General features: G+C 51.1%; 1 protein-coding gene across 1 annotated transcript; it reads right to left on the bottom strand.

Annotated features, from left to right (window-relative positions):
- Positions 1-419: 419 nt before the first annotated feature.
- LOC140404366 (pro-neuregulin-4, membrane-bound isoform-like) lies at positions 420-22,400 on the bottom strand. The gene is made up of 5 exons (XM_072492795.1): positions 22,002-22,400; positions 13,527-13,573; positions 6,907-6,997; positions 6,151-6,300; positions 420-3,475 (listed from the first exon to the last, which is right to left on the bottom strand). The coding sequence occupies exons 2-5, from the start codon at positions 13,552-13,554 to the stop codon at positions 3,340-3,342; spliced, it is 405 nt and encodes a 134-aa protein (XP_072348896.1). The 5' UTR covers positions 13,555-13,573; positions 22,002-22,400; the 3' UTR covers positions 420-3,339.
- Positions 22,401-24,693: the final 2,293 nt, after the last annotated feature.

Genomic DNA, 24,693 nt, shown 5'->3' with positions numbered 1-24,693 from the left:
TTGAACCTGCCGCTATGAAGCAACAGTGCTAACCACCGTGCCACTGACTGGAGTTTAGTAGAGCGAGAGGGGATCTCATAGAAACTTACAGAATTAGAACAGGATTAGACAGGGTAGATTCAGAAAGAATGTTCCCGATGGTGGGGGAGTCCAGAACTATGGGTCATAGTTTGAGGATAAGAGGGTAAACCTTTTAGGACTGGGGTGAGGAGAAATGTCTTCACCCAGAGAGCGGTGAATCTGTGGAATTCACTTCCACAGAAAGTAGTTGAGGCCAAAACGTTGTGTAATTATTTTTTAAAAATATTTTTATGCAGCTTTTTCATTTCATACATAGCAAAAATAAAAACAGGTAATAACAAACTCCCCCCCCCCCGCACAAAAAAACAAACAGAAATCCCACCAACCCACCCCCCCAATCTCACCTCACAACACTAATGGTGGTCAGCTCTTTAACGTACAAAATAGACTGCCATCGTCAGTAAAACCCTTTCATTGTTCCTCTCACGGTGTACGTAACTTTCTCGAGATATAAAAACTCCATAAGATCCGCCAGTCGTACTGAGACACTGGGTGGAGGAGCTGACTTCCACCCCAGCAGCACCCGCCTTCGAGCAGTCAGCGAGGCGAAGGCCAGAACATCCCCCCCCCGCCCCCGTCTGCAGCTCCGGCAGGTCCGATACCCCGAATTTAGCCCCGAGGGGACAAGGCCTCAGTTCAATTTGCAGAATCGCTGACACGGTGCCAGAGAAGGAGACCCAGAAACCCCCGAGCTTAGGACATGACCAGAACATATGTACATGGTTCGCCGGGCCCCTCCCACAGCACGCGCACTCATCCTCCACCCCCACAAATAGCCTGCTCATCCTGAATTTGGTCAAAGGATTAGGAGGGATTGCGGGGATAGGGTGGAGGTGTAGGGTTAGGTGGGATTGAAGGGATAGGGTGGAGGGATGGGGTCGAGGTGTGGGCTTAGGCAGAGTGCTCTTTTCAAGGGCCGGTGCTGACTTGATGGGCTGAATGGCCTCCTTCTGTATTGTAAATTCTATGATTCCATTTCATCTATGAAAGGAGCCCTATGCACTACATTCAACTATAATCAGCCATAACCTCGCACAGGATGACGTTGCATTCACCCTACGCAGAATCTCACACCACACCGCCTCCTCCAACTCGAACCCCAACTCCTCCTCCCACTTGGCCTTCACCCCTTCCCAGGATACTGCCTCCTCTGCTATAAGCCTCCCATAAACCCCCGAGGTACCCCGATAATGGTAAACTCTCTCCATCAACGACGAAGGGGGTGCCACCAGGAGCGTCAGAAAGATCTTCTTTGCAAGTTAGATACTGTAAGTATCTAAATACATCCGCCTGCGAGAGTCCAAATCTCTCCACCAACTCCTCAAAGTTGCAAGTCGGCCCTACAAAATCAAATCCTCCACCACAGCAATCCTCTTCTCCCTACTGGCGTCCCACCTCACCCGGCCCGAACATGTGGTTCGTACAAACTGGCACCAACTTTGAAACCGCTCCCCATTCGAAGTGCTACCGAAATTGTCGCCAGATCTTCAGTGTGGAAGCCTCCATCGGATTCCCCGAGTACACCCTCGGAAGAAAAGGGAGAGAAGCTGTGACCAGCGCCTTTAAACCTGAGCTTCAAAAAGCCTCCTGATCGTCCAACCCAGCACCTTAAAACGTTGCGGGATTTCATAGATTTCATAGAATTTACAGTGCAGAAGGAGGCCATTCGGCCCATCGAGTCTGCACTGGCTCTTGGAAAGAGCACCCTACCCAAGGTCCACACCTCCACCCTATCCCCATAACCCAGTAACCCCACCCAACACTAAGGGCAATTTTGGACACGAAGGGCAATTTATCATGGCCAATCCACCTAACCTGCACATCTTTGGACTGTGGGAGGAAACCGGAGCACCCGGAGGAAACCCACGCACACACGGGGAGGATGTGCAGACTCCGCACAGACAGTGACCCAAGCCGGAATCGAACCTGGGACTCTGGAGCTGTGAAGCAACTTTTTTTTTTTTTTTTTTTGTAAATTTATTGGCAATTTTTCACTCCTGTCTCTCTGTCCCGCTTGAATAGGTCGATTCCCCCCTCAGTGGCCAGTCTCTGGGTCGAGACGCTAGAACATACAATGCAGAAGGAGGCCATTCGGCCCATCGAGTCTGCACTGACCCATTTAAGCCGACCCACTAAACCCACTTCCACCCTATCCCTGTAACCCAATAACCCCTCCTAACCTTTTTGGTCACTAAGGGCAATTTATCATGGCCAATCCACCTAACCTGCACGTCTTTGGACTGTGGGAGGAAACCGGAGCACCCAGAAGAAACCCACGCAGACACGGGGAGAACGTGCAGACTCCGCACAGACAGTGACCCAGAGGGGAATCGAACCTGGGACCCTGGCGCTGTGAAGCCACAGTGCTATCCACTTGTGCTACCATGCTGCCCTGCTGTGAAGCAATTGTGCTATCCACAATGCTACTGTGCTGCCCACTGCCCATTTCAAGAAGGAATTAGATACAGCTCTTGGGGCTGAAGGGATCGAGGGGCAAGGGGGAAGGCGGGTTTAGGCTATTGAACTCGATGATCATAATGAATGGCGGAGCAGGCTGAATGGCCTCCTCCGGCTTCTATGTAACAAAGGCCTGGGTGAAGGACCGTGTGAGCTGACGCAGTATTGGAGCTTTCAAAGCTGGAAACAGCCAAGTTGAGTACAAATATGTACTCACGGCCGCCACTCGATTGCCATAACATTCCTCGCGTTTGTGCAAGAAAACCCGGGAAAAATAACAAGATAAAATAAAATAACCACCCATTGTCACTAAGTTCAGCACTCGAGGTGCAGACTGTAAAAGGAATGTACACAGTCCTTATAGGATGATCACCACTTACAAGCTGAACAATACTCCATGTGTTCTTCCTGGGGGGTTCGACATCAGGCTGGACACCTGTTTGTCGTCTTTCGGCCCAGTCCGGCAGTTGATAAAGTACTGACCGAAATTTAATTCCAGCTACAAATGTTCTGAGTTGAAGAGATTCCATCGCTGGAGTTCATGACTGAGGTGCCCACAGGAACATGGAAAGAAATCCAGAAACAGCTGGAATATGGAGATCCGCGTTACTCGTGGCCTAGGAGAACGAACGGGCTCATGGGAACAAACGAGGGAGGTCAAGGGTCGTGTGCTGTCGCCCCTGGATGCTTGCGCGTGTCTCCGATGTTCCACTCGTGCATTTCAAGTGAGATTCCCTCAAGGTTGCAGTCAAGAGTCGCATTTCAATCTTTCTCACTTAAAATGGGCCCACCCTGGTGCACTTAAACAGGCCTGCAATCTGCGTCCTGAATGATGAATCTGACTGATATTATATTCCTGATGTTGGTGGCTTCACGTGTCGCGACTGTGTGGTAAGGGCTGCTATTCCGCTGATTGCTCCTGTTTTGTCTGCGTCTCCTGAAAGTGCAAGAAACCGTGAATAATTCATGCACCAAATACTCATCTCCAGCGCTCGCTTCAAGCTGTGCAATTTTGAAAAGAGTAATTTACATATCTTCGGTGGAGGGGGCATCACCCGAGCTAATGTAAAAACTCTGCAGTCCATAGTTTAACTCACGCGAAGTCCTGTCTCCCATTACCCACTCAAACTCCCTCCCTGGGCCTCTCTAGATCTCTGCTTCTTTACATGATAGTCTTTATTATTGTCACAAGTAGGCTTACATTAACACGGCAATGAAGTTACTGTGAAAATCCCCTAGTCGCCACACTCCAGCGCCTGTTCGGGTACACAGAGGGAGAATTCAGAATGTTCAATTCACCTAACAGCACGTCTTTCGGAACTTGTGGGAGGAAACCGGAGCACCCAGAGGAAACCCACGGGGAGAACGTGCAGACTCCGCACAGACAGCGACCCAAGCCGGGAATCGAACGTGGGACACTGGCGCTGTGAAGCAACAGTGCTAACCACTGTGTCATCGTGCCGCCCACCTCCATGTAAGATGCTCCAACAACATTCCTCATTGACCAACCTGTCCTAAAATCTCCCTCTGTAGCTTGGTGTCAAATTCCGTTGAGACATTAAACTGAGGCCCCCCCCCTTTCCCGGGCCCAGCCTGCCCTCTCAGGCAAAATATCCCGTGGCTTGAAGAAGAGCAGGATGTCCTGACCAACACTCATCCCTCACCCAGCACATAGAACAGATTATCTAGTCATTTAGGTGCAGGTTAGACAGATTGGCCATGCTAAATTGCCCCTTAGCTACCAAAAGGTTGGGTGGGGTTTCTGGGTTACGGGGCTAGGGTGGAGGTGTGGGCTTGGGTAGGATGCTCTTTCCAAGGGCCGGTGCCAACTCGATGGGCCGAGTGGCCTCCTTCTGCACTGTAAATTCTATGATTTAAATTTATGGGGGCTTCACTGGAGGAGATGTTCGAGTTACCCCCGGGAAATGCCTTTAGATATATGCAGGTGAGGGCTTTTGTGAGGCGACAGGTGAGGGAATTCCCGTTGCCCCGGCACAAGAAGTTCAAGATAGGGTGATCTCGGGTGTATGGGTCGGGGAGGGCAAGGTGTCGGAAATACACCAGGAGTTGAAAGAAGAGGGGGAAGCGCTGGTAGAAGAGTTGAAGGGTAAATGGGAGGAGGAGCTGGGGGAGGAGATCGAGGAAGGTCTGTGGGCTGATGCCCTAGGTAGGGTTAATTCCTCCTCCTCGTGTGCCAGGCTCAGCCTGATACAATTTAAGGTGGTCCACAGAGCACACTTGACGGGGGCGAGGTTGAGTAGGTTCTTTGGGGTAGAGGACAGATGTGGAAGGTGCTCAGGGAGCCCGGTGAACCATGTCCATATGTTTTGGTCATGCCCGGCACTGGAGGGGTTCTGGAGAGGAGTGGCGGGAGCAATATCTCAGGTGGTGAAAGTCCGGGTCAAGCCAAGCTGGGGGCTAGCAATATTTGGAGTAGTGGACGAACCGGGAGTGCAGGAGGCGAAAGAGGCCGGCATTCTGGCCTTTACGTCCCTAGTAGCCCGGCGAAGGATCTTGCTAATGTGGAAGGAGGCGAAGCCCCCCAGCCTGGAGGCCTGGATAAATGATATGGCTGGGTTCATAAAGTTGGAGAGGATTAAGTTCGCCTTGAGAGGGTCTGCGCAGGGGTTCTACAGGCGGTGGCAACCGTTCCTAGACTATCTCGCGGAGCGTTAGAGGAAGGTCGGTCAGCAGCAGCAGCAACCTTGGGGTGGGGGTGGGGTGGAGGGGACGTCCTGGGAGGGGGGGGGGACTGCCTGGGAGGGTGGATGAGCAAGAGATAACATGAAGGGTTGGGGAAACTGGCACGCACGGGTGAGGGCCAGTGTACAAAGCTGTGTAAATATATCATTTTGCCATGTATATATCTTGCTCTGCGCGATTTCTCGTTTTTTTTTTGTTACGGGGGGGGGGGGGGGGGGGGGTTATTGTTTGTAAGGGAGAAAAATTGTGTTAAAAAACTTTTAAAAATATATTTTTTTTTAAATAAAGTTTATGGGGGCTTGCTGGGCACTAGTTGCCCACTGGGTTTCCGATGGTGTAACAGTGCTTACCATTTTAACAGTATCCCATTGTCGATAACACCACTTTGGGACATTCTGAGGCACTTTATAAATACAAGGCCCTTCTTTTAAGTGTCCACAAATAATGACGATATATAGAGGTACCACACAACCTCCGGCACCTTGAGGCCAACTTCAGTGTGGACTGGGTGTCTACGCAGACGCTGGGATGGCGCGGGTATAAAAGCGGTCACGTGTCGGGAGCGTGGGAGCTCTCCCCTGGGAGGGGGCAGACACGCAGCATGCAAGAGCTGCTCAGCAATATCAGTGAACCTTTTTTGTTGTTAGTCCCTGGTCGCCAGTTGTGGCAACTCAGTACTTTTTATGCCCACCATATCACCTCATCCACAAGCGAGGCGGCGGGAATCAAAGACTTGGAGGGGATTGTCAGGGTGGGACATTAGGCCATATCTTCGGGCACAAGCTTTAAAAAAAATGGCGGTCGGACATTTCCCAGCGGGGAGGCCTCCATCAAGCCTCCTTCCCTGATCCTCCCAAACCCAGCCTGGCTGGCAAGTCAGATCGTTTGCAGTTTCTCAGGTCCACTTACCTGTAGCAAAGGTACATTCCAATGAGTAGAGCGAACACAAGAAGCAGGGCCACCACGATAAGAGCCACCGACTGGTTTAGACTCCTATCTGGCTTTTGGCTCAGGAGCAGGAACTCTTCACATCGACTTCCTATGAAAGTGTCGTCACACCTAGGGGAAAATATCAATCTGAATTAGGCCGCCCCACAGGAGGATTAGCTGTGGATGACTGTCTGGGTTGGCGTAGTCCACTTGGAGCAACTCAAACGTTTCAATCGCCTATCTCTGTTGAGTGAGTTGATCTCAATGCTGAAGGGATTTAACATGGAACTTGGGAACTGGGTCGGCCATTCAGTCCCTCGATAGCGGCATTTAAGGGGCATCTAGACAAATATATGAGCAGGGTGGGAATGGAAGGATACAAACTCTATATGTGCAGACGGTTTTAGTTTTGGCAGGTACCATGGTCGGCGCAGGCTTGGAGGGTCGAAGGGCCTGTTCCTGTGCTGTATTGTTCTTTGTCCTAGCCAGCAATGGCCACATCTCATGGACAAATTCAGAAAAGTCCTGGGCCAGTCAGTGTCCGTCCCTGACAAGGAGCCGAAGGAATAGGTCCTCGTTCCATTGTTCAGAGCTGGAGTTATACTTGGCTCTTACCTGCCAAAGCGGGGGGGACCTCCTGCTACACCTGTGATCTGCATGGAGCACCATATCGGCTGTAGGCAGGGACTTGTCTCATTGTGATTCATTACACTCGGAGGGTTATATTTGACTTACCAGCAGAATGCATTGGACGTCCTTAAAATGTAGCAGGTGCCTCCATTCAGACAGTAGGACTCATAGCTGCTTGGACAGAGCTCACCGTGTGCTAACAGAATTAAAAAAGAGGCCAAGGTGTGGATTAGGGCACAGATTATTTGAAGAACAAACCACAGAACGAAACATGTTGCTTTGCAATTCCACATAGGCTGAAGTAGCTTATCACTTGCATGACTGAGCGCTGTTAAAGTTGCTTTCATTCATAGCGCATGTTTAATCTAAATTTCAAGGATCTGGATCAGCTCTGGGCGTTTCCATTGCCGAATCCGGTTCCCCTTTCCAGCAGTGGGAATGTAGACCCACAAGAGATGGGGGACTCTGCATTTGAAACAACGGCGGGTATAGGCAGCAGTCTCCTGCAACGCAATCTAAACAAGTTCCAATCTTTACTAATTCTCTGGTCCCGCCTCAGCTGGGTTCTGTGATCAATTCTGGAACCCACACAGGAGGAAGAATCCTGGGACGGCCTCGGAAAAGGTTTAACAAAACAGCACCGGGGATGTCGGACTTCAGTTAGGTGGAGCGACTGGAGATATTGGGGTTTACCTCCTCAGACCAAAGGTGGTTAGGGGGACGGACGTAATGTTGTGTTCAAAATGATGAGGGGCTTTGATAGTGAATACTGGCAGGAGGGTCAGCAAATAGATGACTCAGATTTACGATAATTGGCACAAGAACTATAGAATTCCTACACTGCAGGAGGCAGCCCAGCGACCCTCTGAAAGAGCACCCGACCCAGGCCCACTCCCCCACCCTATTCCCGAAACCCCACCTAACCTGCACAACTTTGGACTGTGGGAGGAAACTGCAGCGCCCGGAGGAAACCCACGCAGTCACGGGGAGAACGTGCAAACTCCTCACAGTCATCGAACCTGGGTCTCTGCCGCTGTGAGGCAGCAGTGCTAACCACTGCGGCCACTATGCCACCAGTGTGGAGGTGAGGAAAGTTTTCTTTTGCAGACTTAAAATTGAGACTGAGTTAAAGAAGGGAATGTTAAGAAAGCCGACCAAAACCTTGATCAAAGGGGTAAGTTTTAAACAGGATCTTAAAGAAGGACTTGTATTTCCCTGACTCCTTTGATAGCTGTAGGATTTTCAAAGGGTTTTTCAGCCAATTAAGTTTCAAAGTGTAGTCATTGTTATAAGTTAGGGACTATTGTAACTCCATGACAAAGCGCCCTGTTTGTTTGGTACCCCATCAACCACAATAAACATTCAGCCCTTCCAACACCGACGCACAGTGGCAGCCGTGTGTACCATCCACAAGATGCATTGCAGCAACTCGCCAAGGCTCCTTAGACAGCACCTTCCAAACCCGTGACCTCTACCATCTGGAAGGGCAAGGGCAGCACATTCCTGGGAACCCCACCGCCTGCAAGTTCCCCTGACCTGGAAATATAGCGCCGTTCCTTCACCGTCTCTGGGTCAAAGTCCTGTCACTCACTCCCTAACAGCACTGTGGGTGTACCTACACCACCTGGAAAGCAGCGATTCAAGAAGGCAGCTCAGCGCCACCTTCTCAAGGGGAGGCAGTGGCATAGTGGTATTGTCAGTAGATTAATAATCCACAGACCTGGGACAATGCTCTGGGGATTCGCGTTCAAATCCCACCATGGCACATAGTGAAATTTGAATTCAATAGAAGTCTAACAGTGTTAATTAAACCATTATTGACTGCCATGAAAACCCATCTGGTTCACTAATGTCCTTTAAACTTACCTGGTCTGGCTCACAAGTGACCCCAGACCCACAGCAATGTGGTTGACTCTTAAATGCCTTGGAGATGGCCAATAGATGCTGCACTAGCCAGCGATGCTCATTTAGAGAAAGAAAACAGAAGAAAGGGAGCGACAAACATAATTAGGGCCCAGATAGTTGGAGGCATGGCTGCCAAAGGTGGACTGAGGGAAGGATCGAAGGAGCTGGTAGAAGAGCAGATATCTTGGAAAGTTGTAGGGTTGGAGAGGTTACAGAGATGGCCAAGGCCGTGGAGGAGTTTGAACATGAAGTTGGGAATTTTAAATTATAGGTGCATGGAGGTCAGAAGCCAGTGAATGTCAGTATAGTGCGAGTTAAGATACAGGCAGCAGGCAGCATGGTGGAGCAGTGGTTAGCGCTGCTGCCTCACGGCGCCGAGGTCCCAGGTTCGATCCCGGCTCTGGGACACTGTCTGTGTGGAGTTTGCACATTCTCCCCATGTCTGCGTGGGTTTCGCTCCCACAACCCAAAGATGTGCAGGGTAGGTGGATTGACCACGCTAAATTGCCCCTTAATTGGAAAAAATGAATTGGGTACTCTAAATTTATTTTTAAAAAGATACAGGCAGCAGGCAGCACGGTGGAGCAGTGGTTAGCACTGCGGCATCACGGAGCTTAAGTCCCAGGTTCGATCCCGGCTCTGGGTCACTGTCCGTGTGGAGTTTGCACATTCTTCCTGTGTTTGCGTGGGTTTCACCCCCACAACCCAAAGATGTGCAGGGTAGGTGGATTGACCACGCTAAATTGCCCCTTAATTGTAAAAAATGAATTGGGTACTCTAAATTTTCAAAAACAAAGTTACAGGCATCAAAGTTTTGAAAGAGGTTAAAGTTATGGAAGATGGGAGGTGTGTCAGGGGGCATTGGAATAGTTAGATATTTTATCAGCCATGCACATTAACTATCCTACAATTAACCCTGGTTCACCCAGCTCTTGTCTTGATATCTTCATGATCCTCAAAGGTAAATTGGGCCCTGATGGCCCATTAACAAATAACCGATGGATATTTTTACCTGGCATTTGAAACTATTTTTTTTTCTCTTCTTCTTATAAATTTAGAGTACCCAATTCATTTTTCCAATTCAGGGGCAATTTAGCGTGGCCAATCCACCTACACTGCACATCTTTGGGGTGTGGGGGCAAAACCCACGCAAACACGGGGAGAATGTGCAAACTCCACAAGGACAGGGACCCAGAGCCGGGATCGAACCTGGGACCTCGGCGCCGTGAGGCAACAGGGCTAACCTTACAAGATGATCAGAGGATTGGATAGGGTGGACAGTGAGAGCCTTTTTCCTCAGATGATGATGTCTAGCACGAGGGGACATAGCTTTAAATTGAGGGGAGATAGATATAGGACAGATGTCAGAGGTAGGTTCTTTACTCAGAGAGTAGTAAGGGCGTGGAATGCCCTGCCTGCAACAGTAGTGGACTCGCCAACACTAAGGGCATTCAAATGGTCATTGGATAGACATATGGATGATGAGGGAATAGTGTAGATGGGCTTTAGAGTGGTTTCACAGGTCGGCGCAACATTGAGGGCCGAAGGGCCTGTACTGCGCTGTAATGTTCTATGTTCTATGTTCTAACCCACTGGGCCACTGTGCTGCCCTCGCATTTGAAACTATTTGATCTCGTTGGTGGCAGAGTGTTGGTCACCAAAGGGGTTAATTTGGAAATTTGGTAAATGGTTAATGTGATAAGGATTCTTATCTCAGAATGACACAGAATCATATGATAAAATGTCAGCTCTCTGGAATGTCAGATGTTGACACTTACCAACCAGATTCCGTCTAGTTGTCAAAGCAACTGATGTGTTTAGTTTCGTACAAACATTACACCATCGGCAGCAACAACTTCCCAGAGAGTAGCGAGTCTCAGGAACGCACTACCAGCTGGTGCTGTGGCTGTGAGCTCCTTACCCCTCATGTGGGAGCTGGACAGGGTCATGGCTGGAGGGCAGGTTGCGGGATATAGAGTCTAAATCGGAGGTGGGCGATCTGCGACCCGGGGGGCCACGTGCGGCCCATCTGGGTTCAGAGTGCGGCCCCCGCGAGACATTTTGTTGACTGTTGTCCACCCGCGGGATTGCCACATTCCGCTGATTTCTGTCCATGTCGTCTTTTTCCTGCCGGTCTGACTGAAGTGATTCACACATAGTGCGAGGGTGAGTGAAGTGAGGTGCGCGCTGATTGCTCGCAACACTGACTGTGATCGCCGTGCATCCGGAGCGTAAACATTTATTTTGTTTTCACCATTTCAAGTTGACGACAGCTCCATTAATATATAAATGATTCAGTATTTTCGATAACCCGTTATGAAATATTTGGCGTGTATTAAATGTATTGAAACTTATTCACGGAGTCACGGTTAGTGAACACGCCCCAATTTCAATCTTGTGGCCCACTGAGATGAAGGAGGGTCTATCACGCGGCCCACTCACAGGCCCAGGTTGCCCGTCACTGGTGTAAGCGGATGAGCAGATACTTTAGGTTTGTCATGTGAGCTGCTGAGGGAATGGGAGAGAAATTCTCCAGGTTACGCAGGCGTCCAACCCATGGCAGACTGGTGACGGGTGAGTGCACGGCAATATGAGACAAATTCCAAAGCTCGGCATTAACATTCCTCACCATGCAAATCCATGACGTGTCAAAGCAGCAAGAGTGGAAGAAACATAAAGAGAACAAAAATCAATTTTTTAGCTGAAGAAAAATATTTGCAATTATGTTACACCGTTTCTCATCTTCAAAGGCCATCCCGCCAATTGACACATTCCAAGCACCCGCAAATCGCAAACAAGATGAATCCACTTTTTCATAGAATTTACAGAGCAGAAGGAGGCCATTCGGCCCATCGAGTCTGCACCGGCTCTTGGAAAGAGCACCCTACCTAAGCCCACTCCCCCACAACCCAGTAACCCCACCTAATCCCCATAACCCCACCCAACACTAAGGGCAATTTTTGGACACTAAGGGCAATTTAGCATGGCCAATCCACCTAACCCGCACATCTTTGGACTGTGGGAGGAAACCGGAGCGCCCGGAGGAAACCCACGCACACACGGGGAGGACGTGCAGACTCCGCACAGACAGTGACCCAGGCCGGAATCGAACCTGGGACCCTGGAGCTGTGAAGCAATTGTGCTAGCCACAATGCTAGCCACAATGGGAGAGAAATTCTCCAGGTTATGCAAGAATGGATAGAAGGTCTCCCAGCGAAAGCATCTGCACAATCTCAGCATTTCCCCTTGGTCGTAATTTGCTCGGTTCGCTCGGGAATGCTAACGCAGAAGGCGACACGGTGGTGCAGCGGTGCTAACAGGTTTTTCATTTAAAGATTATTCTTTCACGGGGTGTGGGCATCGATGGCAAAGACCATAAAACATAGGAGCGGAAGTAAGGCCATTCGGCCCATCGAGTCCACTCCACCAGTCAATCATGGCTGATTTCAACTCCATTTACCCGCTCTCTCTCCATAGCCCTTAATTCCTCGAGAAATCAAGAATTTATCAACTTCTGTCTTAAAGACACTCAACGTCCCGGCCTCCACCGCCCTCTGTGGCAATGAATTCCACAGACCCACCACTCTCTGGCTGAAGAAATTTCTCCTCATCTCTGTTCTAAAGTGACTCCCTTTTATTCTAAGGCTGTGCCCCCGGGTCCTAGTCTCCCCTGCTAATGGAAACAACTTCCCTACGTCCACCCTATCTAAGCCATTCATTATCTTGTAAGTTTCTATTAGATCTCCCCTCAACCTCCTAAACTCCAATGAATATAATCCCAGGATCCTCAGACGTTCATCGTATGTTAGGCCTACCATTCCTGGGATAATCCGTGTGAATCTCCGCTGGACCCGCTCCAGTGCCAGTATGTCCTTCCTGAGGTGTGGGGCCCAAAATTGCTCACAGTATTCTAAATGGGGCCTAACTAGTGCTTTATAAAGCTTCAGAAGTACACCCCTGCTTTTATATTCCAAGCCTCTTGAGAAAAATGACAACATTGCATTTGCTTTCTTAATTACGGACTCAACCTGCAAGTATACCTTTCGAGAATCCTGGACTAGGACTCCCAAGTCCCTTTGCACTTCAGCATTAGCATCAGCAAAGGCAGCACTTGTGACCCATCCCTAATTGCCCTCGAACTCAGTGTCTCGCTCGACCATTTCAGAGAGGCAGTTAAGAGTCAACCTCATTGCTGTGGGGTCGGGAGTCACATGTAGGCCAGACCGGGTAAGGACGGCAGATTTCCTTCCCTGAAGAGCATTAGTGAACCAGATGGGTTTATACAGCAATCAACAATGGTTTCATTACCGAGAATAGCTTTCAAATCCAGGTTTTTATTCATGAATTTACATTCCACCAGATGCCGTGGTGGGATTTGTACCTCTGCCTCCAAGCCATTAGCCTCTGGTTTACTATAATAAAAGGAGGCTGGAAATCTACAATTAAAACAGAAAATGTTGGACAAACTCAACAGATCTGGCAGCATCTGTGGAGATAGACGGGTCAATGAACTCGAAACATTAAGTGTGTTTCCCTCTTCACAGATGCTGCCAGACCTGCTGAGTTTATCCAGCATTTTCTGTTCTTTAATCTCGGTATCACTAGCCCAGTGACATGACCACCTTTTCAGTGACGCTGTTTGAAGGAGGATTGGAAAGCCCCTGCTCGCTTGGCTATTAGTTGAATGCATACTTGCAAACAATAACTTCAAATAACACAGCCAAGATTATGATTTCCAAAAGGTGTTTGGGATTTCTTTGTTTCCCTCGGTGGGGGTTAATGAACGTTCTCACCCCACTAATCCTGATTCCAGTCATTACCTGGCATCATCGTATCACTGTGATCCATGTGATCCGCGATAATCTTCCTAGGAAACAGGAAACAGATCAGTTTACAAAGGTAACACTATCTCACTCAGCGTTGCTGCCGTTTTGTCAAACCACAGCAGTGAAACCAGTCCACATCGGAAAAGTTAATGGTCAGTCTGACGGTTAATTGAAAGTCTGTCATTCTGCGTACTTTTAAAAAATAAATTTAGCGTGCCCAATTCTTTTTTTCCCAATTAAGGGGCAATGTAGCGTGGCCAATCCACCTACCCTGCACATCGTTGGGTTGTGGGGGTGAGACCCACGCAGACACGGGGAGAATGTGCAAACTCCACACGGACAGTGACTTGGGGCCGGGATCGAACCCGGGTCCTCAGCGCCATGAGGCAGCAGTGCTAACCTCTGCACCAGAGTGCCGCCCTATTCTGGGTACGTTTACATAATTGGAATCTATTTCAAGCACAACAGCAACCTGCATTGATATTGCACCTTTAAAGTAGCATGGGCGGCATGGTGGCACAGTGGTTAGCACTGTTGCTTCACAGTGCCAGGGACCCAGGTTCGATACCCGGCTTGCGTCACTGTCTGTGCGGAGTCTGCATGTTCTCCCCGTGTGTGCGTGGGTTTCCTCCGGGGGCTCCGGTTTCCTCCCACAAGTCCTGAAAGACGTGCTGTTAGATAATTTGGACATTCTGAATTCTCCCTCAGTGTACCCGAACAGGTGCCGGAATGTGGCAACTAGGGGTTTTTCACAGCAACTTCATTGCAATGTTAATGTAAGCCTATTTGTGACAATAATAAAGATTATTATAAAACGTTCCCAAGGCGCTTCACAGGAGCGTTACCAGGCCAAATTTCACACCGAACCGCTTAAGTAGATGTTAAAATAGGTGAACAAAACCTTGGTGAAAGAGGTAGGCTTTGTGGTGTCTTAAAGAAGAGAGGAGGAGGCGGCATAGTGGCACAGTGGTTAGCACTACTGCCTCACGTGCCGAGGACCCGGGTTCAATCCAAGTCCGTGTGGAGCTTGCACATTCTCCCCGTGTTTGCATGGGTCTCACCCCCACAATCCAAAGACATGCAGCATGGTAGATTGGACACGCTAAATTGCCTCTTAATTGGAATTTGTTTTAAATTTAAAAAAAGAAGAGGAGTGGAGATGTTCGTCGATAGAATTGCAGAGCTTAGGGTCAAGGCAGCTGAAGGAATGGGCCCCAATGGTGGAACACTGGGGGATATGCAAGAGGTCAGCACGGTAGCATAGTGGTTAGCGCAATTGCTTCACAGCTCCAGGGTCCCAGGTTCGATTCCCGGCTGGGTCACTGTCTGTGCGGAGTCTGCACGTTCTCCCCGTGTCTGCGTGGGTTTCCTCCGGGTGCTCCGGTTTCCTCCCACAGTCCAAAGATGTGCAGGTTAGGTGGATTGGCCATGCTAAATTGCCCTTAGTGTCCAAAATTGCCCTTAGTGTTGGTTGAGTGGGGTTTCTGGGTTATGGGGATAGGGTGGTGTGGGCATGGGTAGGGTGCTCTTTCCAAGAGCCGGTGCAGACTCGATGGGCCGAATGGCCTCCTTCTGCACTGTAAATTCTATGAAACAGGCCAGAATTGTAGGAGTGCAGAGATCCGGGGATGACATTATTGTGCAGGGATAGGGAGAGGTGAGATCTTTCATATCCCAGTTAGATTTCCGAAGAAGTGGCCGGTTAGCTCAGTTTTCATAGATTATCATAGAAGGAGGCCATTTGGCCCATCGAGTCTGCACCGGCTCTTGGAAAGAGCACCCCACCCAAGGTCTAGTGTGTGTTTTGGAATAGCACCAACAATGTGGGCTTGATTTCCGTTGCGGCTGCGCTCTGCTCGTCACCTGCCTCATCGCCCTGCCCCCTGACACTAGAAGGCGATGGCACAGACTGCCAAGGAAACCAGCTCAGAATGAAGCACCCGCAGACAATAAGCCAAGGACCTGCCTTTGCACAGGGCACACTATCAAAAGAGACGGCCCCTTTAAGAGCAGGGAGTCTGGCTGATTTTTTCTCTTTTCTTATCAAGCCATCCACAGCCCTGCCTGAGACAGAGAAAGACTTGCATTTAAAGACCTCAGAACATCCCAAAGGACTTTACAGCCAATTAAGCACATCGTAAAGTGTAACGCAGCACACGTGACGGCTAATTTGAACCCGTCAAGAGTGCCACATACAACACCTTGTAATGACCAGGTGATCTGCTTTTTGTAGTACTGGGGGAGGGATAAATATTAGCCAGAACAGCAGGATGGATTCACTCCCTTCACTCTTCTTTGAAATACAGAGAAGGGGGCAGCGCAGTGCTTAACACTGCTGTCTCACGGCGTCGAGGTCCCAGGTTCGATCCCGGCTCTGGGTCACTATCCGTGTGGAGTTTGCACATTCTCCCTGTGTCTGCATGGATCTCACCCCCACGACCCAAAGATCTGCAGGGTAGGTGGATTGGCCACGCTAAATTGCCCTTTAATGGGAAAACAAATTGGGTACTCTAAATTAAAAAATAAGAAATACAGAGAGGGGAAACTCAGCCTCAGTTTAACGCCTCATCTCAAAGACACCACTGTAGCACCGTCAATATGACGTGAGGCAGGTTGAGGTAATGTCAATTGAAGGCTTTATTAAGCAGAACTTTATCCCCAGCAGCGTGGTTACCGAATGCAGCTGCTGAGGGAAATGGAGGGAAAAGCTGGGTTCTTATACCGGCATTTCTGGGTGGAGTCCAGTAGGTGGCAGATCCTATCAGGACCTGGCATCCCTCCACCAATAGCCTGTCAACACGTGGTGTACCGTATTACCCCTAATACATACCACCACATTCACCCCTTGTTGAAAAAAAATCGGCGGGATGGTGGTTCGCATGGTGGTAGGGGTTTACAGAGTCGGTACTGTGGCGTAACTTTGAACAAAACACAAAATTATCGCTTCAACTGGGCCAACGGGCCAAACAGGGTCGGCATGATGCCATAACTAGAACAAGACACAATAACGGAAAACGTTGAGAGTTAAAGTGATTCGATGAGCAGGATGGGCGCCCTGGTCGTCCTTTCCGATCGTCTCGGGTGTGGTGGTGATGGCGCTGGCTCGTGTCCCATCGACTCTGGGAGCGTAGCGCTGTCCCCTGTGTCCTTACTCCTGGGCGGGTCTGGGAGGAGAACCGAACCCCCCGGGAAGGGGGTGGCTGCGGGATGAACCGGCGGGAGTGAGGAGGTGGTGATTGGCGTTGGGGGGGTGTGGGTAGCTCCGGCGGGCGCCAGATCTCGCAGGGAGACCGTGTCCTGTTGGCCATCGGGGTACTCACATAGGCGTATTGTGGGTTGGCGTGAAGGAGATGCACCCATTCCACCAATGGATCTGACTTGTGCGCCCGCACATGTTTCCGGAGCAGAATGGGTCCCGGAGCTGCTAGCTAGGTCGGAAGTGGCGTTCCAGAGGAGGACTTCCTAGGAAAGAGGAGGAGGCGCTCGTGAGGCGTTTGATTCGTGGAGGTGCACAGCAGGGACCGGATAGAGTGAAGGGCATCTGGGAGGACTTCCTGCCAGCGGGAAATTGGGAGACTCCTAGACCGGAGGGCCAGCAGGACAGCCTTCCAGACCGTTCCATTCTCCCTTTCTACCTGCCCGTTCCCCCGGGGGTTGTAACTGGTCGTCCTGCTCAAGGCTATGCCCCTGCTGAGCAGGAATTGACACAGTTCGTCACTCATAAAGGAGGACCCCCTGTCGCTATGGATATAGTCGGGGAAACCGAACAGTGTAAAAATGGTACCGAGGGCTTTAATGACCGTGGACGCTGTCATGTCGGGGCAGGGGATGGCGAAAGGGAAACGGGAGTATTCGTCAATGACGTTCAGGAAGTACGCGTTGCAATCGGTGGAGGGGAGGGGGCCTTTGAAATCCAAACTGAGGTGTTCAAAGGGTCGAGATGCCTTAACCAGGTGCGCTCTATCTGGCCTGAAAAAGTGCGGTTTGCACTCAGCGCAGATCTGGCAGTTTCTTGTGACTGTTCGGAGGTCCCAACGGAGTAAGGGAGGTTGCGGGCCTTAAGGAAGTGGTAGAAACGAGTGACCCCCGGGTGGCAGAGGTCCTCGTGGAGGGCTTGTAGACGGTCCACATGTGCCGCGAGATAGGGCATCGGATGGCTCGTTCAGCTTTACGGGACGATACAAGATCTCATAATTGAAGGTGGGGAGTTCGATCCTCCACCGCAAGATCTTGTCGTTCTTGATCTTGCCCCGCTGTGCATTATCGAACATGAAGGCAACCGGCCGTGAGGAGAGTGAATCTCCTACCGGCCAGGTAATGCCTCCAGTGTCGCACAGCTTCCACTATTGCTTGTGCCTCCTTTTCCACTGAGGAGTGGCGGATTTCTGAAGCGTGGAGTGTTCGGGAGAAGAAGGCCACGGGTCTGCCCGCTTGGTTGAGGGTGGCCGCCAGAGCTACATCCGATGCGTCGCTCTCGACCTGGAAGGGGAGGGACTCGTCGATGGCGCGCATCGTGGCCTTTGTGATATCTGCTTTGATGCGGCTAAAGGCCTGGCATGCCTCTGTCGACAGGGGAAAAGTAGTGGACTGGATTAGCGCACGGGCCTTGTCGGCGTATTGTGGAACCCACTGGGCGTAATAAGAAACGAAGCCCAGGCAACGTTTCAGGGCTTTGGCACAGTGGGGGAGAGGGAACTCCATGAGGGGGCGCATGCGTTCAGGGTCGGGGCCTATCACTCCATTACGCACTACGTAGCCCAGGATGGCTAGACGATCGGTGCGGAACACGCATTTTTCTTTGTTGTAAGTGAGGTTCAGGGCGTGAGTGGTCTGGAGGAATTTTTGGAGATTGGCGTCGTGGTCCTGCTGGTCGTGGCCGCAGATGGTGACGTTGTCGAGATACGGGAACGTGGCCCGTTAACCGTGCTGGTCAACCATTCGGTCCATCTCTCGTTGGAAGACTGAGACTCCGTTCGTGACGCCGAGTGGAACCCTTAAAAAGTGGTATACCCGCCCGTCTGCTTCGAAGGCAGTATAGTTGCGGTCACCGGGACGGATGGGGAGCTGGTGGTAGGCGGACTTGAGGTCCACGGTGGAAAAGACCTTGTACTGTGCAATCCGATTGACCATGTCGGATATGTGGGGGAGAGGGTACGCATCGAGCTGAGTGTACCTGTTGATAGTCTGACTATAGTCGATGACCATCCTCTGTTTCTCCCCGGTCTTAACGACTACCACCTGGGCTCTCCAGGGACTGTTGCTAGCCTGGATGATGCCTTCCTTCAGCAGCCTCTGGACTTCGGACCAGATAAATGCTCGGTCATGGGCGCTGTACCGTCTGCTCCTTGTGGTGACGGGTTTGCAATCCGGGGTGAGGTTCGCAAACAAGGAAGGCGGGTCAACCTTGAGGGTCGCGAGGCCGCAGACAGTCAGTGGGGGTATAGGGCCGCCAAATTTAAATGTTAAACTCTGGAGGTTGCATTGGAAGTCCAACCCTAGGAGTGTGGGCGCACAGAGATGGGGGAGGACATACAGCCGGTAATTTCAGAACTCCCTCCCCTGCACCGTTAGGTTAGCGATGCAGAACCCCGTGATCTGAACGGAGTGGGATCCCGCCGCCAGGAAAGTTTTCTGGGTGCTTGGCCGAATTACGAGGGAACAGCGCCTGACCGTGTCCAGATGGATGAAGTTCTCCATGCTCCCAGAGTCGGTGAGACACGGCGTCTCGTACCTATTCACTAGGACTGTAGTTGTTGCAGTCTGGAGCGTCCGGGGTCGCGACTGGTCGAGGGTCGTCGAAGCCAGACGTGGTTGTTGAAGTTGAGCATCGTAATCAGGCAGTATGTGGCCGTCTGTGTCGGGGTCCTTCAGCCAAGATGGCGGCGCCCACGGATCGAGCGCGGTCGGGGGTGGGCAAAATGGCGGCGCCCATCTCTCCCTCGTGGCGTCCGGGGTCCAAAATGGCGGCGTCCGTTGGTCGCACGTGGATCGCTGGGGGGGCTGGGTCTGTGGTCCCGTTTCTTCCCCGGAGATAGCGGCGACCCCGCGGGACTTGCACACCGTCGCGTAGTAGCCCTTCTTCCCGCAGCTTTTGCAGGTAGCCGCGCGGGCCGGGCAGCGCTGCCGAGGGTGTTTCGGCTGGCCGCAAAAATAGCAGCAGGGCCCCCCCCCCCCGGTTGGTCTGGTGTTTTGGCCGCGCAGGTTTGCGGGGGTGGGGGGGTGTCGGAGAGTCGACCGCAGCGGGGGTCCACGGAGCCCAAGGGGCTGTAGTGCGGTCGGGGGCGTAGGCGCGGGCGTTACGCGAGACCACATCGAGGGATGCCGCCAGGGCCCGAGCTTCTGTAAGTCCCAAAGATTCTTTCTCCAGAAGCCTCTGGCGGATCTGGGAAGAGGCCAAACCTGCCACATACGCATCGCAGACCAGGAGCTCTGTGTGTTCACTCGCTGTTACCGCCGGGCAGTTGCAGTTTCGACCCAGGATCTGCAGGGAGTTATAAAACTCGTCCAGCGATTCCCCCGGAAATTGCCGTCATGTGGCGAGCTGGTAGCGAGCAAAAACCTGGTTGGCGGGCCGGATGTAGATATCCTTCAGCGCGGCGATGGAACCGGTGAAACCGTCCTCGTCGTCGATAAGGGAGTAGACGTCAGGACTCACCCTGGAATAGAGGACCTGCATCTTTTGTTCGTCTGTCGGTGTGCCGGGGGCCGTTCGGAGGAAGCCCTCAAAGCATGCCAGCCAGTGCTTGAAAATAGATGTTGAATTAGCTGCTTGGGGTGCGATGCGCAGGCACTCCGGGGTGATTCGGAGCTCCATGTTCCCACGTCGTTTTCTTCAATTTAAATTCTGCTTAATAAATTGTAGCACCGTCAATATGACGCGAGGCAGGTTGAGGTAATGTCAATTGAAGGCTTTATTAAGCAGAACTTTATCCCCAGCAGTGTGGTTACAGAATGCAGCTGCTGAGGGAAATGGAGGGAAAAGCTGGGTTCTTATACCGGCATTTCTGGGTGGAGTCCAGTAGGTGGCAGGTCCTATCAGGACCTGGCATCCCTCCACCAACAGCCTGTCGACACGTGGTGTACCGTATTACCCCTAATACATACCACCACAACCACATCCCTTACGGCGGCACGGTGGCAAAGTGGTTAGCACTGCTGCCTCACAGCGCCAGAGACCCGGGTTCGATTCTGGCCTTGGGTGACTGTGAAGTTTTCAGCTGGAAGCCTTGGTGGGCTTACCCAGAGACAAGTGGGTTGATAACTGAATTCCAGCTAACTTATTGAACCCAAGACCTACTGGAAGGTCTTCATACAACAGCAAGGGGAGCCTGTCCCCATTTAGAGCTCCAAGTAACAGTAAACCTTTTTTTTTTTCACATTTCAGCAGTGGCTCCGGGGTGCTAATTTACCTCTGACGCAGAAGGTTGTGGGTTCAAGTTCCACCCCTGCAGTTGAGCCCCAAAAACCCTCTGTGCCACTCTCTGTGCGGCACTGAGGGGATGCTGCACTGCCAGAGGGCAGATGAGGTGTTAAACTTACGTTGTCTCTCTCAGATGGGCAGGAGAAATCCCGTGATGTGACTTCGAAGAATAGTAGGAGAGTTATCCCTGGTGTCGTGCTCAACATTCATCCCGCAAATCAACATTGCAAAAACGCAGAATTTGGTCATTGCTATTAACTAGTTACAGACTGGCATGGTTTAATGAAAGGCCCACGAAGGGCGGCACGGTGGCGCAGTGGTTAGCGCTGCTGCCTCACGGCGCCAAGGACCCGGGTTCGATCCCGGCCCCGGGTCACAGTCCGTGTGGAGTTTGCACATTCTCCCCGTGTCTGCGTGGGTCTCACCCCCACAACCCAAAGATGTGCAGGTTAGGTGGATTGGCCACGCTAAATCGCCCCTTAATTGGAAAAAAAAGAATTGGGTACTCTAAATTTAATTTAAAAAATGAAAGGCCCACGTGTTATACTCTGATGGTAAAGTGATTCCCAAAGAACCATGGTGTGTTGGTGGGAGATGGCGGAGAGCAAATTGGCTGCCATTTTTCCTACGCTACAACAGTGACTACACTCAAATTCAGCTGTAAAGTGCTTTGGTACGTCCCATGAATGGTGCTATAAAACTGCAAGTGCCTTTTAAAAAATGCGCCCTACTGTCAGGAGTGGGGGTAGGCATTTGGAAAGCATCAGCTGTCACATGGAGGGACTTGTGGGAGGAAACCGGAGCACCCGGAGGAAACCCACGCAGACACGGGGAGAACGTGCAGACTCCGCACAGACAGTCTTGGGACAGTCTCCCAAGCCGGGAATCGAACCTGGAACCCAGGCGCTGTGAAGCCACAGTGCTAACCACTGTGCTAACGTGCCGCCCAGTTCACGGCGACAGAGATCAACATGCAGGCATCTTTGTGTAAGGTGCACTTCTGTAACCCGGCCAAACCCAAAATACGGCAACAAACGTCCTGTACTTACTTTCAATGCAGTCCGCAGCCGGTGTTTGCTCTTCTGAAGATTCTTTGATATCGGCCCAATATATATCCCGACCTTGGTTGTGTCATTGCCACATGGGAGTGTGTTGGGTGTGAAATCCGTGTTCAGTTCACCCCCAGGCAATTATAACCAAAGAACGCATCAGTTTTAGCGGAGTGTCAAACCACTGCTGAACATCCAAATAACACATTCAAGTCACAGCATAACCCAACAAACAGCAAACTCTGAAAAACTTGGACTATAATGCCAGACAGGCTTCGGTGGTTTGAAAAGTCCCAGCTTGTTCTGGGAGCACTTATACCTTTCCCGGCTACTTCCTTGTTCCTGCATTCTTCGACTTGGCTGATGGCCCAGTGAGATCAGATCGCTGAGAGTTTCTTCCCCCTTTTCTATCAGTTTATTTCAGGGATGGGCAGGGAACGTTGGTGGAGACTTTTCGAAAGTATCAGAGCAATCACAAAGGAACAGGCAAGGTCGGAATGCGCAAACTACTTTCCCATCAGAAAACTTTTACCCGAGGCAACGCTGCTTATTTTGAAATCACCATTCCGTCAACGTCCATGTACCTTTCATTAGGCATGCCAATGTATAACTAGTTATTACACGCTACTATGTCTTGCATACAAAAGACACAGTTGAACAAACTTGCCTAACCTCTACAATGCAGATCAGCAAGTAAGGTTTACTGGGCCCAAAACACGCATCGCTGCCACACACCTTTACCCCCAGCTCCTACCTTCTCACTGATGACCCCCAATCCTTCTTTCTTTCTCCCGAGATGTTCCTAATTGTTTTTCAATCCCACTGTCAATCACCATTTTAAAGGGTTTCCCTGCTAACTTATTCCACAAATATTAGGACAACTGGCAAAATTCTGGAGGCTCATCCACATGTAACACATTACCCCATAACCTGTGCATAACCAGATACAATCCCCTCCACACGCCCACAATATCCCCCACCTCACACACACAATATCCCCAACCTCACACACACAATATCCCCCACCTCACACACACAATATCCCCCACCTCACACACACATTATCCCCCACCTCACACACACATTATCCCCCACCTCCCACACACAATATCCCCCACCTCACACACACAATATCCCCCACCTCACACACACAATATCCCCCACCTCACACACACAATATCCCCCACCTCACACACACATTATCCCCCACCTCACACACACAATATCCCCCACCTCACACACACAACATCCCCCACACCCCCACCTCATACACACAATATCCCCCACACCTCACACACACAATATCCCCCCACCTCACACACACAGTATCCCCCCACCTCACACACACAATATCCCCCACCCTCCCAACTCACTCACACTATATCCCCCCACCTCACACACACATTATCTCCCCCATCTCACACACAATATCCCCCACCCCCCCCACCTCACACACAAAATCCCCCACCTCACACACACAATATCCCCCACCTCACACACACAATATCCCCCACCCCCCACCTCACACACACAATATTCCCCACCTCACACACACAATATCCCCCATACCCCCACCTCACACACACAATATCCCCCACCTCACACACAATATCCCCCACACCCCCACCTCACACACACAATATCCCCCACCCCCTACCTCACATACACAATATCCCCCACCTCACACACACAATATCCCCCACCCGCTACCTCACACACATAATATCCCCCACCTCACACACACAATATCCCCCACCCCCACCTCACACACACAATATCTTATACCTCACACACACAATAACCCCCATCTCACACACACAATACCCCACACCTCACGCACACAATATCCTACACCTCACACACAATATCCTCCACCTCAAGCACACAATATCCCTCACCTCACACACACAATATGCCCCACCTCACACGCAATATCCCCCCAACCCCACCTCACACACAATATCTCCCACCTCACGCACACAATATCCTACACCTCACACACAATATCCCCCACCTCAAGCACACAATATCTCCCAGCTCACACACACAATATCCCCCACCTCAAGCACACAATATCCCCCTCCTCACACACACAATATCCCCCACCTCACACACACACAATATCCCCCACCTCACACACACAATATCCCCCACCTCACACACACAATATCCCCCACCTCACACACACAATATCCCCCACCTCACACACACAATATCCCCCACCTCACACACACAATATCCCCCACCTCACACACACAATATCCCCCACCTCACACATACAATATCCCCCACCTCACACACACAATATCTCCCACCTCACACACAATATCCCCCACCTCACACACACAATATCCCCCACCTCACACACACAATATCCTCCATCTCACACGCACAATATCCCCCACACCCCCACCTCACACACACAATATCCCCCACCTCATACGCACAATATCCTCCATCTCACACACACAATATCCCCCACCTCACACGCACAATATCCTCCATCTCACACACACAATATCCCCCACCTCACACACACAATATCCCCCACACCCCCACCTCACACACACAATATCCCCCACCTCACGCACACAATATTCCCTACCTCACACCCACAATATCCCCTATCCCACACACGCAATACCCCACACCCAACATGCCCCCTCCCCCCCCCACACAACACCCGAACCAA

This window comes from Scyliorhinus torazame, chromosome 30 (assembly GCF_047496885.1).
Source record: "Scyliorhinus torazame isolate Kashiwa2021f chromosome 30, sScyTor2.1, whole genome shotgun sequence".
NCBI lineage: Eukaryota > Metazoa > Chordata > Chondrichthyes > Carcharhiniformes > Scyliorhinidae > Scyliorhinus > Scyliorhinus torazame.
This window is presented reverse-complemented; position numbering and strand designations above follow the sequence as displayed.

Coding starts and splice junctions, on each gene's coding strand:
- LOC140404366 (XM_072492795.1), bottom strand. CDS start 13,554: ATGGATCACAGTGATACGATGATGCCAG. Junction 6,998..13,526: donor CAGTGATACGATGATGCCAG/GTAATGACTGGA, acceptor TAATTCTGTTAG/CACACGGTGAGCTCTGTCCA. Junction 6,301..6,906: donor ACGTCCAATGCATTCTGCTG/GTAAGTCAAATA, acceptor ATTTTCCCCTAG/GTGTGACGACACTTTCATAG.